The 14,001-nt window shown below is 40.0% G+C and overlaps 1 protein-coding gene across 1 annotated transcript in view; it reads left to right on the plus strand.

The window, feature by feature from the left end:
- OSMR (oncostatin M receptor) overlaps positions 1 to 14,001 on the plus strand; it is a 410,044-nt gene that overhangs the window by 199,517 nt on the left and 196,526 nt on the right. The window contains exons 6-7 of the mRNA XM_086960555.1: positions 671 to 940; positions 4,332 to 4,461. Of these exons, the coding sequence (XP_086816681.1) occupies positions 671 to 940; positions 4,332 to 4,461 (400 nt within the window). The remainder of the gene's footprint in view (positions 1 to 670; positions 941 to 4,331; positions 4,462 to 14,001) is intronic.

Genomic DNA, 14,001 nt, shown 5'->3' on the forward strand with positions numbered 1-14,001 from the left:
GGCTAAACTGGGTGGGAAACACACATATCCTGAGGATCCATAGGGTCAGACACCTTCTTGATGGCTAAGCTGTGGAATACACTTCTATTAAGCCTCATGCCTTCAGAAATGGCCTAAAGACCAACCTGTTTAAAGCTTAGCTCAATCCTATTCTTTAGTGTAGTCCTGCTGTTAGTGCCGGGACGCTCCCTGGGGAGTAGCTGCACGCTCTACAAATGCCTTTGTATTGTATTGTATTATGTTTTAGAGTAAAGAACAGTCTAATTTTTAAACCAGCAAGTAAAGGCTGGCCATAACTGTCCTACCTAACTATCTTTAATTTGATGCAAAAATATAAATCTGTCTTCTTTTTGTTACAAACGTTTAATGAGATTTATCCAATATTTCAGTTAGTTTTTCATTAATATTTCTATTTTGTCTTTTTTTTAAAAGCATCAGTATGCTTAGATCCTTTTGTTTTAAGACCTAGTTAATCAGAGGACGAATATCTGTCAAAAACAATGACCACTTAGGTTCTTATTCACATTTTCATCAACTGCATCACATGACTTAATCTAGTCTATATTTCAGATTAGGTTAAAGTGCTAATTCTGGAGCTTGATATGAGGTTTTCATTTGTAATAGAACTTAATAACCACTGATTTGTGTTTTTCTTATTTGTGTTTTGCAGTCCTGGACACTTCCAACAGGAAACAACCTGTCTTTCCCAATGACAAAACTGTGGAGAAAGGTTCCAATATTAGTTTCTGCTGCATAGCTGGTAACGGTCTGAAGGTCATTAACATTACTTACAATGATATTCCTTACCCACTCGTGAACTTGAACAACAGGACGACTGTGATCACTGTGAAGAATGTGTCACTCTCATCAGCTTATGGAACTAATATCATCTGCTTGCTATCCAATGAACAATACCGTGGAACTGTTCTATTTGTAAGCAGTAAGTACAGCAATCATGACATCAAGGGTTCCTGGGTGAGAAGATATAACACTGCTGATATCACATGATCTGCTGGGAAAATTCACAGACTCCGTGCACCTACCTGTGAGGAGAATGGATATTTAACTTGTTATGAGTGTGAATATTTATTGAATGTCGCAGGGCATGTAAGCACATACAAGCAATTTAATTCTCTTCTCTCACTACAGTTTCTTGTTCTTCACAACTACAGAATATCCTAATAGTACCACATATATAAAGTGGCAACCATGGATCTGACAGGAGCAGTGTTAATCCCACTTCCCTGAAACCACTGTCAACCAAGCAGCAGATATTATGTTAGGCAGCAGATGACCCGGCCAAAGGAAAGCGAGACAAGGGAGAGAAATAGAGTAATGGGATATCTTCATTCTGCTTGCTCTTACTGCTTGACTCAGCCTGCAGATTAGAAGTCGTAAAAACAAGAAATAACATTCCCATTCATTGTTCCTAAAATGACATATGATGTACCTGGTGAGGTAAGCAGCCTTTACAATGCGGCCATTGCCACACAATAACATTGCCACGCATCCATTGCAATGCATTTGCCTTTACCATGCAAACATTTACGACACGTATGCCTTTACCACATATGCCTTTACAACAAAAATGTAAGTATTCCGCAGGTCCTTATAAAGCCTATATATATATAATATTATATAAATATATATATATATATATTCACTGAAAAAACCATAGGTTTCACACCAGTTATAGTAAGGAATTAGCATTTAAAAAACCTATTAAATTCACTGAAAAAACCATAGGTTTGACACCAGTTATAGTTAGCTGGAAATTTTACTGACATAAAACCATTGAAATTCCCACGTTATAGTTAGTTGGACTCACTATAACTTGCGCGCCTGCAATGCACTGCTGATCGTTTGGGTCTCCTCGGGGGAGATCCCATCCCAGTACCTCTGACAAACAACTCCATACACCATTCCAGAACCTAGTTAAGCCAGCACAAGACCATACAGTATGCAGCAGGGAACCTATCTCCGATCCACAGCGCAGGCACTCCAGGGATCATCCTCATCTAGGGGTCCTACATCTTTTTCCCAGGCGTCTTTCAATGGAAGCCGAGAGGAGGAGCAGTGGGTAACAAGCGTTTGGTAGATGCGGGACACCTTTTTATCCCTGAGATCTCCCATGAAAACCTTCGCTTCTACAGGGCTGAATTCCGGTAGCGACTCCAACCTAACGAGGCTAGGCGCGAGCGCGTGACGAAACTGTAGATACCTGAAAAATTGAGTCTTGGGCATGTGGAATTCATCCCGTAACTCCTGGAACGACTTGAGAGTTACACCGGACACAACGTCACCAAGCGAAGAGATCCCTATAGAGTCCCATCCGCCAAACCCTGCCAGCGAGGCCAGCGCGGGGAGCCGCCCATTATGCCACAATGGGGTCTCCGCCGTCAACCTACCCCACCAGCCCATGCGACGCAGCGCTTGTCTTGTCGCCAAACCGCAAAGACCACCTGCGTGGTAGACGGCAGCCGCATCCGGAGCCTGGCCAAGTATAAGAATATATAAAAATAAATAGTTTAAAATAATGTAGTAAATCGGTATAAACAAATATAACAATTAATACATTTAATAATTATCATTTACAAAACCTTTGAAATTCACTGAAAAAACCATAGGTTTCACACACGTTATAGTTAGGAATTAGCATTTAAAAAACCTTGCAAATTCACTGAAAAAACCATAGGTTTCACACACGTTATAGTTAGGAATTAGCATTTAAAAATACCTTGCAAATTCATTGAAAAAAACATAGGTTTCAAACATGTTATAGTTAGCTGGACATTTCACTCATACAAAACCTTTGAAATTCCCCCGTTATAGTTAGTTCAGCTAACTATAACTCGCGTGCCCGCAATGCACTGCTGATGACGTCAAATATTACATCACTCCATTTGTGCTCCCAGGGAGACTTGCAGCCTGCTGCCTCCAACCCGGCAATGCAGCTCGGGCTGGTAACCGCTCAGTGTAAATGTTGGTTTGGCTGTGTTAAGACAGCCGGCGAAACCAACATGCGCACTGACAAAAGTGCCCACCACTCTCCCTTGTCACTGCTACCCGAATGGCCCTGCCCCCAAATACTCATCCCAGGAAGGAAAAATAAAACAATAAGAAACATGTTTTTTTATTTTTCACGTTTTAGGCTGCTGTCGGGTGGGGGGGGCGACGCTCCTTTGCCATAGCGGAGGAGCCACTACTGATTTAGAGAAGGGCGGACCACCAGATTTGTCCGAACAGAGCCCTCATAGAATCTTCCGACTGACTGATGGAGTAGGGGTCAATGGAGGAAAAACTTAACACCATCTGCCCTATTTAAGGTGAATGGTTTAATGTCTTTTTATCTCTGACCCTCTATATAAGGTAAAACTCGGTGGTGAGGGACAGGAAAAATATTATAGTGACTCCCACATACTGGGAGGAAACTCCCAGGGTGTAGAGCACATTCATTTTTTTGTTGTTGGCAGTATGTTTTGAAAAATAAAAAGTTTTGAAAAGATTGCTGTACATCTATTAAAACCGAATGCAGATGTACACCAAACTTCTGTATACTTAAAGGAACTGCTGCAACAGAGGTTCCTTTCAATGTACATCCTTGTCTGCTGGGCCAGCGGACACCTCTAATTTTGGTGGCAAAATACCCTCGGGATGGTGGACGTAGTGTTCTCCACCATCCCGACAGAAACTACTCCGTGTGCCAAACTCTAAATCATTGTAGTTTTTACTCACAATTACTCACAGTTCACAGTTCAACAAGTATTTTATGTCAACCTTTTGTTTGTATTAGTCAAATTAATTTACCACACTTATATGTTTTCATGTAATTTTTTAAGATTGGCAGATATTGTCTCTATTGTTAAAATGGGTCACATTTGATCTGCCATATTTGCAGCGATGATGATTCAAATGACTCACATGAATGAAGCACCATTAATCTCACTGACTGCAGCATCGGAGTAATTTGCTTCCTTTTATAACCCTAGAGGGAATATTTTCTGCTGATGTTTCCAAGAGGGGTATTCACTTTTATCATAGCCAGGCCTATTTGCACAGCCGATTATATAGAGACAATCAGAAGTCTTTGAATGCAGGCTGTCTTAGCTCAATCATAATTTGAAAAGTATGCTTTTCAACAGTGTTTTTACCCATAGGTACCAGGATATTAGCAGGGCAATAACAGATGTTAAAGCCTCAGCAGAGGGAAATAGTGCTCGGGTGACAATTCGTATTAGATTAGGTTCTGCTTAATTATGCAGTCTCTTTTGTCACTGATTTCGCTATGCTTAACATGCACTAATATACATGTTTTTGTATTTACATTATAGCGCCACCTGATAAACCGAAAAACCTTTCTTGTGAAACCCAGGATTTAAAGACGTTATCCTGCAAGTGGTCACCAGGCAAACTTTCCAACCTCTCGGGGGCTCGTTCCACAACCTACAGCCTTTCTGAATGGCAGGTGTTGTTAATAACGTTTTTGAGTGTGATTGTTTCATTAAGGCATAATGTGCATTTCTTGGTACACTTTGTACACAGCATTATGGTAATACTTATGAATTCCTACGAATTGACATAAGTGGGAGTTTGTACAATAGTTGGATTTACAAATATTTTTTAAAAGTAATCTAATTATACTGGTATTTATATAGCACAACCTGCCATAGGTAAATTATGTCATTGGTGCTCATTCAGTAGATTGGCAATGGTATACCAAACAGTTTCCTGCACTTCGTGTATCACCTACGTAAGTGGCACAATGATTAGACACAGCTCATATTTTTGCATTAAATAAAACCTGCACTATTAGCATATCATTTATACCAAATCAAATGAGACCCTCAATAGATGTGCAAAATAGTCAGCAACATGATCTCTCTTCCTAACATTTCAAAGTGAACCATGCTGTTCCATGTCCACTTGGCAGCCTCAGACAGATACACAGATGTGGGTGTTGGTGCCTGCTACGGACCCAAAGGGGCATTTATATATGTATGTAAGTATGTATAAAAGTGGCATTTGAATAAGAAGACATATCCAAACGGTAGCAAATCGCCGTACAGGGTCAAAGGCAGAGTTCTAGTCAGAGAGGCAGTGGAATTATAAGAGGGAAGTGGACGTTTCACTGTGTTACAATGTTGTGCATTTAAAATTGTGTTTTTAGAAATTACCTACATTGAAGAAGGGTAGGGTGGTCCTGAGGGATGATGCAGATCCAGATACTGGATGTATAGATTAAAAAAAGACTATTGACTAGTTTTGATTTCTTGCACTTGTGTCCTGTTTGATGGAGTCTTTGCAGATAGTGTACCAACAGCCACCGGAGATGGTGCGCTTGTCACAGGCACTGATGCTGGTCCATGGCTTTGCAGACAATGTTGTGTAGTGTCCTAGTCTTAATAATGACTGACACTTATTGATGTTTCACAGGAGCTTTATTCACTGCTTCTGTCTTGTCCCTGTCCCTACTCTATCTGCCCTAGTTCCTGTCCCCCGGCTCCTCCCGTTCCTGTTCCTCCCCTTAGCTCCACTCCAACCACTAGAATGCATCACGGTATTACATCTTGGTGGCCTTGAAGTTGGGGTAGGCCGCCGAGGGGAGTCAGTGGAGTTTCACTAGAGTTAGAGTAATGTGTTCATATTTGGTTATCCTCAAATTCTGGCATACTCTGCTACATCTGGAATATGCTCACATTACCAACAGCATTTGTACGACTAACGTATTTAAATTGTCTCCTCAAGCGGTCTATAATTGAGCATTATTTTTGGTGGGGGAAGTGGAGGTGCAGTCCATGGAGATTTTGATATGTATAAATCAGACTTTTGCCTAGAAATATAGCAAATTGTGCATGTAAAAGTGTAACTTGAGTCACAAAGTTTAAACCAATGTACTTTTGCCTCATAAGATGGCATTTGCATAGTCAGAAATTCCACAGTTTAGAAATATTTTTTCTTGGTCCTGAGGGACATCCTTGAGTAGTATCGGGAGGCATTCATGCAAATTCAATTTAGATGAGGTGAATCCCAACAGAGAAATGACTATGAAGGGAATCATAAGCTTTATCAATGTATTTTTGCACTACATACAAACCAAAAGTCAAAGTCAAAAGTTTTTATTTTGTTTCGGTACTCTTTTGAGGGCCACAAATTTGATTTAAAATATACAATTAATTTTTCATACAAATTAATACATTTTCAATGAAATTTTTAAAAATTTAAAAATTCTGTAGCAAACATATTCGTTGGGTGGCATTTTACATAAAAGTAGAAAATCTTTTGCATTGACAATCCTACATGACCGATAGATGGGCTCAAGACATGTTGACCTTGCATTTACAACTTTGTTGTTTGGACATAAAAATAGAAGGTGCTCAAGATTCTGTTTGCCCCCCTGACAAAGGGTACATAGCAAGGAACTGTCTAGTCTCCAAGAAGAGGTAAAGGTTAATACGGGAAGTATACCCAAACGCAACATCATAATTGCACGCCTTGTGCGGTGTGTAAGAGTATAGTCTAAATACGGCTGTTTTTGCTTATATTCCTGAGAGTCAGCATAAGTCTTGTACACAGATAATTTAGTACAATGTGAGTGATCAAGCTCATAACTCAATTTGGGGGTAAAGTTTTTTAGGAAAAGTTTGAGTTGTGCAGGTGTCCATGATGACAAAATTTCTAAGCTAACTTTTGCTAGCTGAAACGCCTCTCTCATATTTTTGGAGAAGATTAGATGGGTGGAATCTTTATTAAATGTCTCGAGTTTTAACAGACATCGTAGGGCACCTTCTTTAGAATGGAGAAGGTTATAGGCCCACCTGATGATACTTGCTACAGCTGTGGCATATGCGCTGGTGATAGTACATTCCAGTCTTAGCGCCTGTACTGGTGTAGAAGTAGAAACTTTCAGTAGTTTTTTTTGTATTTTGCCTTCGTTTAAGTCCATATAGGTCCATTGTTTTAAGGGAATATATTCCGAGGCATATGACAGGACCGGGGGAATCTTGGCTCTGTAGACTTTTATTAGTGCAGAGAAATGCCTATTTCCAGTGGCCGTGTACAGGCGTGTCATGGCCCCAGCATGTAAATCACCTTTCCTTTTTAAATGATTAATTTGTTTGGTGTTACTCATATTGTGCGAGAAAATTCTACCAAGATAGGTATATTCCTTTACCTGCTCTAGCCTCTCTCCGCCCAGCTTCCATTGGTACCTCACACCTTTTTTCTTTTTCGAAAATGCAACCACTTTAGTTTTGTTTATATTCGGGATCAGAAAATTTTCCTTAGAGTAGTTGTATAAAATATCTAAAAGGCTTTGAAGTCCAAAAGGCGTTAGGTCGAACATGACTATATCGTCCGCATACAGCAGGGCATGAATGCACTGAGTGGCGATCTTCGGAGGTGTGCAAAACCCCTGTTGTAATTGGGATGGTAAGTCACTTAAGTACAGAGAGAATAAAATCGGAGCCAAAAGACACCCTTGTTTTAAGCCGTTAGATGTCCGTATTATCTTTGACAAGCCCTTATCTCTCCCCATTTGAACACGGCACCAGGTGTTGCTATGGAGGTTCACTATTAGTTGTAGTAGTGGTTCAGGGATACCCATCCTTCTTAATTTTGTCCACAAGGTTGGTCTATCCACTCGATCAAAGGCAGTGGTGTAATCGATGAACGCTGCGTATATGGGTTGTGATTTCCCTGTTGCATATTTATCTAGGATTGTCTGAAAGATTGCTATATTATCTGTGACTGAATGATTCGGTCGGAATCCAGCCTGAAACATGGGAATTAGTCCCAACGTAAATGCCCAAGATTTCAACCTGTCCAATATTTCTGCTGCAAAAATCTTCCCGGCAGCGTCCATAAGAGCTATTTGTCTGTAGTTTCCTGCAATATTTCTTTTTCCTTTTTTGTATATCGGGATAATTATACTACCCTTCCAGGAGTTTGGTATTTTTCCAGAATCAAAAATGTAATTGAATAATGGCGAGAGCATCAGGCTCCACGTTTTATGGTCGGCTTGGTAGACCTTAATAGGAATCTGATCAGGTCCGGATGCACCCGTACTTCTTGCCTTTCTAATATTCATGGCAATAGACACTGCCGAAGTCTTGGTGATTTTAGTTTCTTTAATTTCCATATTACGTTCAGCTGCCTCTCTTACCATAGTATTCAGATTGGGTTTGTATAAATCGCTCAGGTAGATGTCCCAATCATCCTCTGAAACGGGAGTTGATTCCAACTTCTTTTTGGTTCCAGTCATTTTCGCAATCAAGGACCAATATTTGCGCTGGTTACATTGCTTGACTGCTAGTTGGATGTCGATCCAGTTAGAGTCCTGCTTTAGTTTTTTCTGTTTAGTTTTTTCTCTTCGTATTTGATTCTTTAATCTGTTAATTTCCACTTTATTTACTAACGAGAAACTCAGATACTGGACTCAAATCAACCTATTAAGTTTTTTTACAATTGGTTGATTCCAGTTTTTGTTCTTACTGATACATTTACTTTTTACTGGTCTGTCCTGTTGTAATTTACTTTGTAGAGCGTGCTTAAGTTTGTAAATTATATTTTCAAAGTTCTTTATGGGGTCGTCTGAATAAATAGTAGTTAACAATTGAGTTTGAGAAATTAGAATTTTCAAATAGTCCAAATTTTCTGTACTCCAATAAATCCGACGCTGGACTATATTTACTTCCATTTTAGGGTTATAAAATATTGGCTGGTTCAGGAAGGTAGTCTGTGCCGTCCAAAGAGTTGTTAAATGTAAGAGTGCATGATCACTTTCCTCATTAAATTTAATTGGGAGTTGGGTGATTTGTTCCTTTTCCTCAATCCCACATATGAAATAATCAAGAATAGAGGGAGTTCCATTTCCCTGCCTAGTGTATGATGCCGGTTTATCTCCATTGGTATTGCCGTTTAGTATTGTCCCATTTATACTAGGAAGGAATGATAATAGTGAGCTTCCTCTCTTATCTGATTTAGCTCCTTTAGGTAGATGTGGTAGTGACATTTCCAAAGATTCCTCTTTAAATAGTAGAGCCCATTTCTTAATTTCGCTGTTTGAGATTTTGGCGTTCAAATCCCCCATTATTATAAATGGCATATAGAGTCGATCATCAGGTATATGAGTAATGATCTCCATTAAGTGGACAAATAATAAGTCATATTTGTTACTGGGTGGAGCATAGATGTTAAAAAGTAGTATTTTTTTATGAGTAGAGGATGATTGTGTATTGAACGACACCTTAATACATTGCAGATTATCTGAGTTTGTGTCGATTATTTCTTGTGACCAAGAATATTCCTCTTTTAATAAGATTGCCAGACCTCCCTTCGCATGTCCCCTTTTAGATTTTTTTGCGGGAGTTACGTAGACGTAGTATCCTTTTTGCGTAAAGGGAACGGTTGACCATGTTTCCTGTAGAGCAAGAATATCTGGGAGATCCTTAGTTGCATCTTTCATTTTTATAGCAGTTTTCCCGGCCAGATTCCATGTCATTAACGTCAAGCCTTTGCTAAACCAGATGTTGTTGAGGTTTATCCATTTTCTTACTGTTTAAAGTTTCTGATAGCCATGCCCAAGATTTTATAGAATTCTCTGTATTACTTAGTCCTGTATCCCGGGACCATACTGACCTTTCACCGTGTGTTACTTGTATTTTTAATATGTCTTTTCTCGTAATATTAGGTACAGAGTCTCCCCATTTAGAACTGAAATTATTATTATTATCATTTCTTCTATGAGATTGTCCAGTTGAACCATTATTTTGTATATTTTTTTTGAGTTCTGATACTGAGATAACATCATAGCCATTCTTGTGTAGAATTTCCTTCTCTCTAATTATTATTCCAGGGAGAACGGGGGAAAAAAATGATACTTGTACTAATTTGTCGTTTTCCTTTTTCGGAAAAAACACTAGATCGATTTCTTTACTTGCGAGAGAGTTCAAAGATGGTATTTCTTGTAAAAGATTAATTATTCTACCACGGTTGAACGGCATATTGTCTGTAGGAAAAAGTTCTTCAATTATTATGTGTTTTGATGGAGTTCCTTCCCAGTGCTGGAATTTCTTGTCTTGTAGTTCTTTTGTGACCATGGATTTTAACTCTGTTGTTCTTATTGCTGTGGCCGGACAGTACTCTTCTGCTTTTGGGTTCAAAGGTTTCACCAGCGGTGTTATTTGAATTGCTGGAGAGTTCACGGGAATTGAGAAAGTAGGTTTTTGAAATTTAAGCTTGCTCCCTTTTTTCTTCTGGATTCTTCTCAGAGGCTTTCTTCTCTTTTTCTTTCCCTTTGCTTCTTCACGGTCTTTTGTATTTTCGGTCTTTCCCATTTGATCTGGTTCCTGTTCAACGATGACTCTTGTTGACCCTACTTTATTATCCCGAGCTATCGGATCAGGATCGGTGTTATTTACTTTATTTGAAAAGATGGGATAGTGCTTAATGTTATTTTCGGTGGTATTTTCTAGTTCTTCTCTGAACAGTCTCTTGAGAGAGTATGTAATAGGAGATTTTTTCTTTTTTCTTAATTCCTTAGTTTTAGACTCAATTATTATCACGTCATTAGTTTGTGAACTTGCTTCTTGTTTTTTTGGAGGCCTAGTTCCATTTTTTTGGCCATCTTCGGATTGTGACATTTTGACTGTTTCATGTTTTTTTAACGAATCAGTAGTTAGGTCTTTTTTCTTTTTTTCTTCCACCAGGAATTTAAGTATCCCTATTTGTACATCGAGAGTATCGTCAGAGTTAGCGAGGATTTGACCCAGGTGGGTAAGAACTGATTCCAAAATTTCCTGCAAGGAAAAAAGTGCTTTTGACAATGGAGAAACAGTGGTTGCAGAAGTTAAGTTTGGAAAATAAGGGTCTGTAAGGTTGGCATGGTTAGAATAAAGGTTGGGTGATTTTTCTGGAGAACTGGTAAGTGGCTCTTTTTGACTTAACGGAATTTCTGATTTTTCTTCTTCTGTCTTCGTGATGTTACTTGCAAAGACCTCCAAACATAGTTCACTATCCCGATGTTTTATAGGTGTTATAGATTTTATATGCGACGTCTCTAGAATCGATTTTTGGTACTCTTCAGAAAAGGAGATCTTTGCCCGGTTGCTCTCTATGATTGTTGATCCTTGATTATGAATGCTTTGTTCAGAGGAAAGTAATAACTGATGTTCAGCCTTGCTATTTGAGAAATCTAACTTATTTTCTTCTTCTAATGTAGGAATAAATGAATGTTTTTTCGTAGAAAGGGTAGAAAAATATTTATTTATGGCTGGAGTACAGGATAGTTGTCCAGGTTTCTGCGATTTCTCTGTGGATTTTCTGACGGCTGCGTCTGTACCCATACGCTTCATATAGATTGTTCGTGAGCGTAGTTTTTTTAATGCCATCATAAGGCGGCTAGAGATAAGTTGATGTTTTTTTAATTGCTACTGGCTCCGTGTGAATTTGATGGTTTTAAATCAGTATCTGATAATAGAGATGCTTAGTATAACATAAGTTATTCTTAGCTGAAATGTGAGGAATATTGTTAGGCGAGATCCTCGACCTTGATCAGCTCCTAGAAGAATGAGTGTTTTAGTATATGGTCTCACCTAGAAAGTGTTACGTCCGATTCCTTTTTCTCCTGAATACCAGTGCTCTTAGAAGAGATGGAAATGGGGTGGCCCGCCCCGTCCTCGGTCGTCCCCGGACGGCCACAGACAACCCGCCCTTTGCCCGGGCTTCGCACGGCGTCCCGCTCGCGTCCCGCGAGTCGGCTCGAGTGCTGTTATTAAGACTTTGTAGGCGGTGGGCGTGTCAGTGGGCGGTAGCGCCGGAGGAAGAGGAACCAGCTGGTGATACTGGAGAATGCTGGTCCTCGCAGTCCCCCGGCTTGCTGCTGGTGAAAAGTGAAATGCCGAGCCTCGACCCGTGTGACTCAAGCTGGAAGCGTGTCACCAGCCCTGCCGATTGCAGGGCTCGCTCTCACCAGCGAGTCCTCGTTGAGGGGAGGCTTTAAGGCACAAGCAGGAAGCAGCGCAGGATACGATCAGACAATCACGTTCTCAAAGCTTCTCTACAGCGGTGAGTGGCATACATACAAACCAAAATGAACCGTGCCGAAGTGGTACAAGAAAGATGAGAAACTACACAGAACAATCCTGTTTTAAGGAGCATGTGCAAGAAAGAACACACCACATGGGATAATAGTTTCAACATGAAGAAAAATAAAATTGTAATGTATAATTTGATTATTTATGTATCTATTTGTTTTCTAAAGCACGGACTAAACCCAAGCAAAGAAGGCACCAGAACGCTGTAGAAAGATCACATACATTAAGGCTGGTGTAACAGCCTCCATGCAGGGAGAGAGAGAGGTATGAGCGAGCAATAGTGAAGATAAATCGAGACACTGAACAATGCAGTGAAAAGTAGAAATTACATGCACCAAAAGAAAAACTGAGATTTGGCACAGAGGCAAAAAGAAACCTAAACTTTAAAGAGTTCTGCATATATTCTCAATGCAGTGAACACCCAAACGACACTCCCCGACACTCCCCGACACGATGGCGGACGGACTGAAGTCCATCCGTCATCTTAATGGCCCCCAAAGTCACTAACTTGTTAGATCCAGGTAAAGGTTTCAATAATTTAAACCTTTGCTGATTTCCTAGTAGCTAAGGCACAGATCAGACAGGCTTAGGGAAAATCTGTAAAGCATTCAGATGCTTTCTTTTTCTTTGAGGAAAACCTATTTTGAAATCATGAGATACAACTTTGAAAGCATCAATTATTATGTATAGACATCACAGCAAGAACATTAAAAGAGGAGTTCATTTTTCAAAAATTTAGTTTTCAACACATTGAACAGGTCCTCTTTTCAGACTTTGCTTGGAAACTAGGAGGCATATTTACAAGAAACTTGCAGTAACTTAGTAACGCAGCGCTGTGACAGTTTAAAAATGAAGGGATGCGCTGTGTTCACAAGAATGCAGTGCACCCCTGCTTTACCCCTTTACCGGTGATTTCCTCTATCTATGTGTGCTACGGAATACAGGACGCGTGGAAAGAGCAAAATACGAGGAGAAATAAAACATTTCTCTTCGCATCGCCTGGTTTTGACCAGGCATTCTATGGCTGTATTTTTGTCACTGCCCCATACCTTGTAAATATGGGGCAGCGTGAAAAAGCAATGGGTGTTTCAGTGGAACGCCCACTGCAACACCCAATGCACGCCCCCTTCACGCTAAGTGCTGCGTTAATAGCTGCATTATTGACAAGGCGGCCTTCTAAATAAGGCAAAAGAGTTAACACCACCAGAACGCCAGAAAAAAATTACGTTCTGGTGGCTTTAACTCCTTGTAAATATGTACCTGAATTGTATTAGAGGATACTGTTACCGTTTGCACAGACAGAGGGAACATGCTAAATAGCCTTTACACTTAGAAAAGGAATGAGGCAAGAATGTGAGCTGGCCTCAACTCTATTCAGCCTTTACCTCAACAAACTAGGGGGCTTATTTACAAGGCTCTAGCTCTGCCTTGGCCTCACTTTTAATATGGGAAAAAGTGACATAACAACAGCTCAAGGGGCTTGTAAATAAGCCCCTAGGTTGTCAGCAGCAAAGGAAGCTGAAAATCCGCCAGGGTTGAATGAAAACATGAACAATGGATTGCTATTCATGACAATGTGGTTTTGACAACATATATGGGGGTGTTTCCGTGCATCACAGACAGCCTCTTAACCCTGCTGTGTAGATATTACAGACTAACATGCTTACCTGTAATGTAGAGTAGAGTAAAAGTCTCTATTTTGATTATCTCGGAGTGAGGTTTTCATAGAATAAGAATTAGCGAGACCAGAAGGCCTTAAGGAAGATGAAGATGAAATCAGTATTGGGGGAATTCCCTTGTTGAATGGGAGATTTTCAGGGGGTGTTAAAGGTAGCAGTTGATGTCCCAAAGGCAAAGTGTAGTAGAATGGGAAGTTCAGCCAACTGGCTCTTGTGGATAATTGCATCAT

The sequence above is a fragment of the Lissotriton vulgaris genome, chromosome 3_1, assembly GCF_964263255.1.
Source record: "Lissotriton vulgaris chromosome 3_1, aLisVul1.2, whole genome shotgun sequence".
In the NCBI taxonomy this organism is placed as follows: Eukaryota; Metazoa; Chordata; class Amphibia; order Caudata; family Salamandridae; genus Lissotriton; species Lissotriton vulgaris.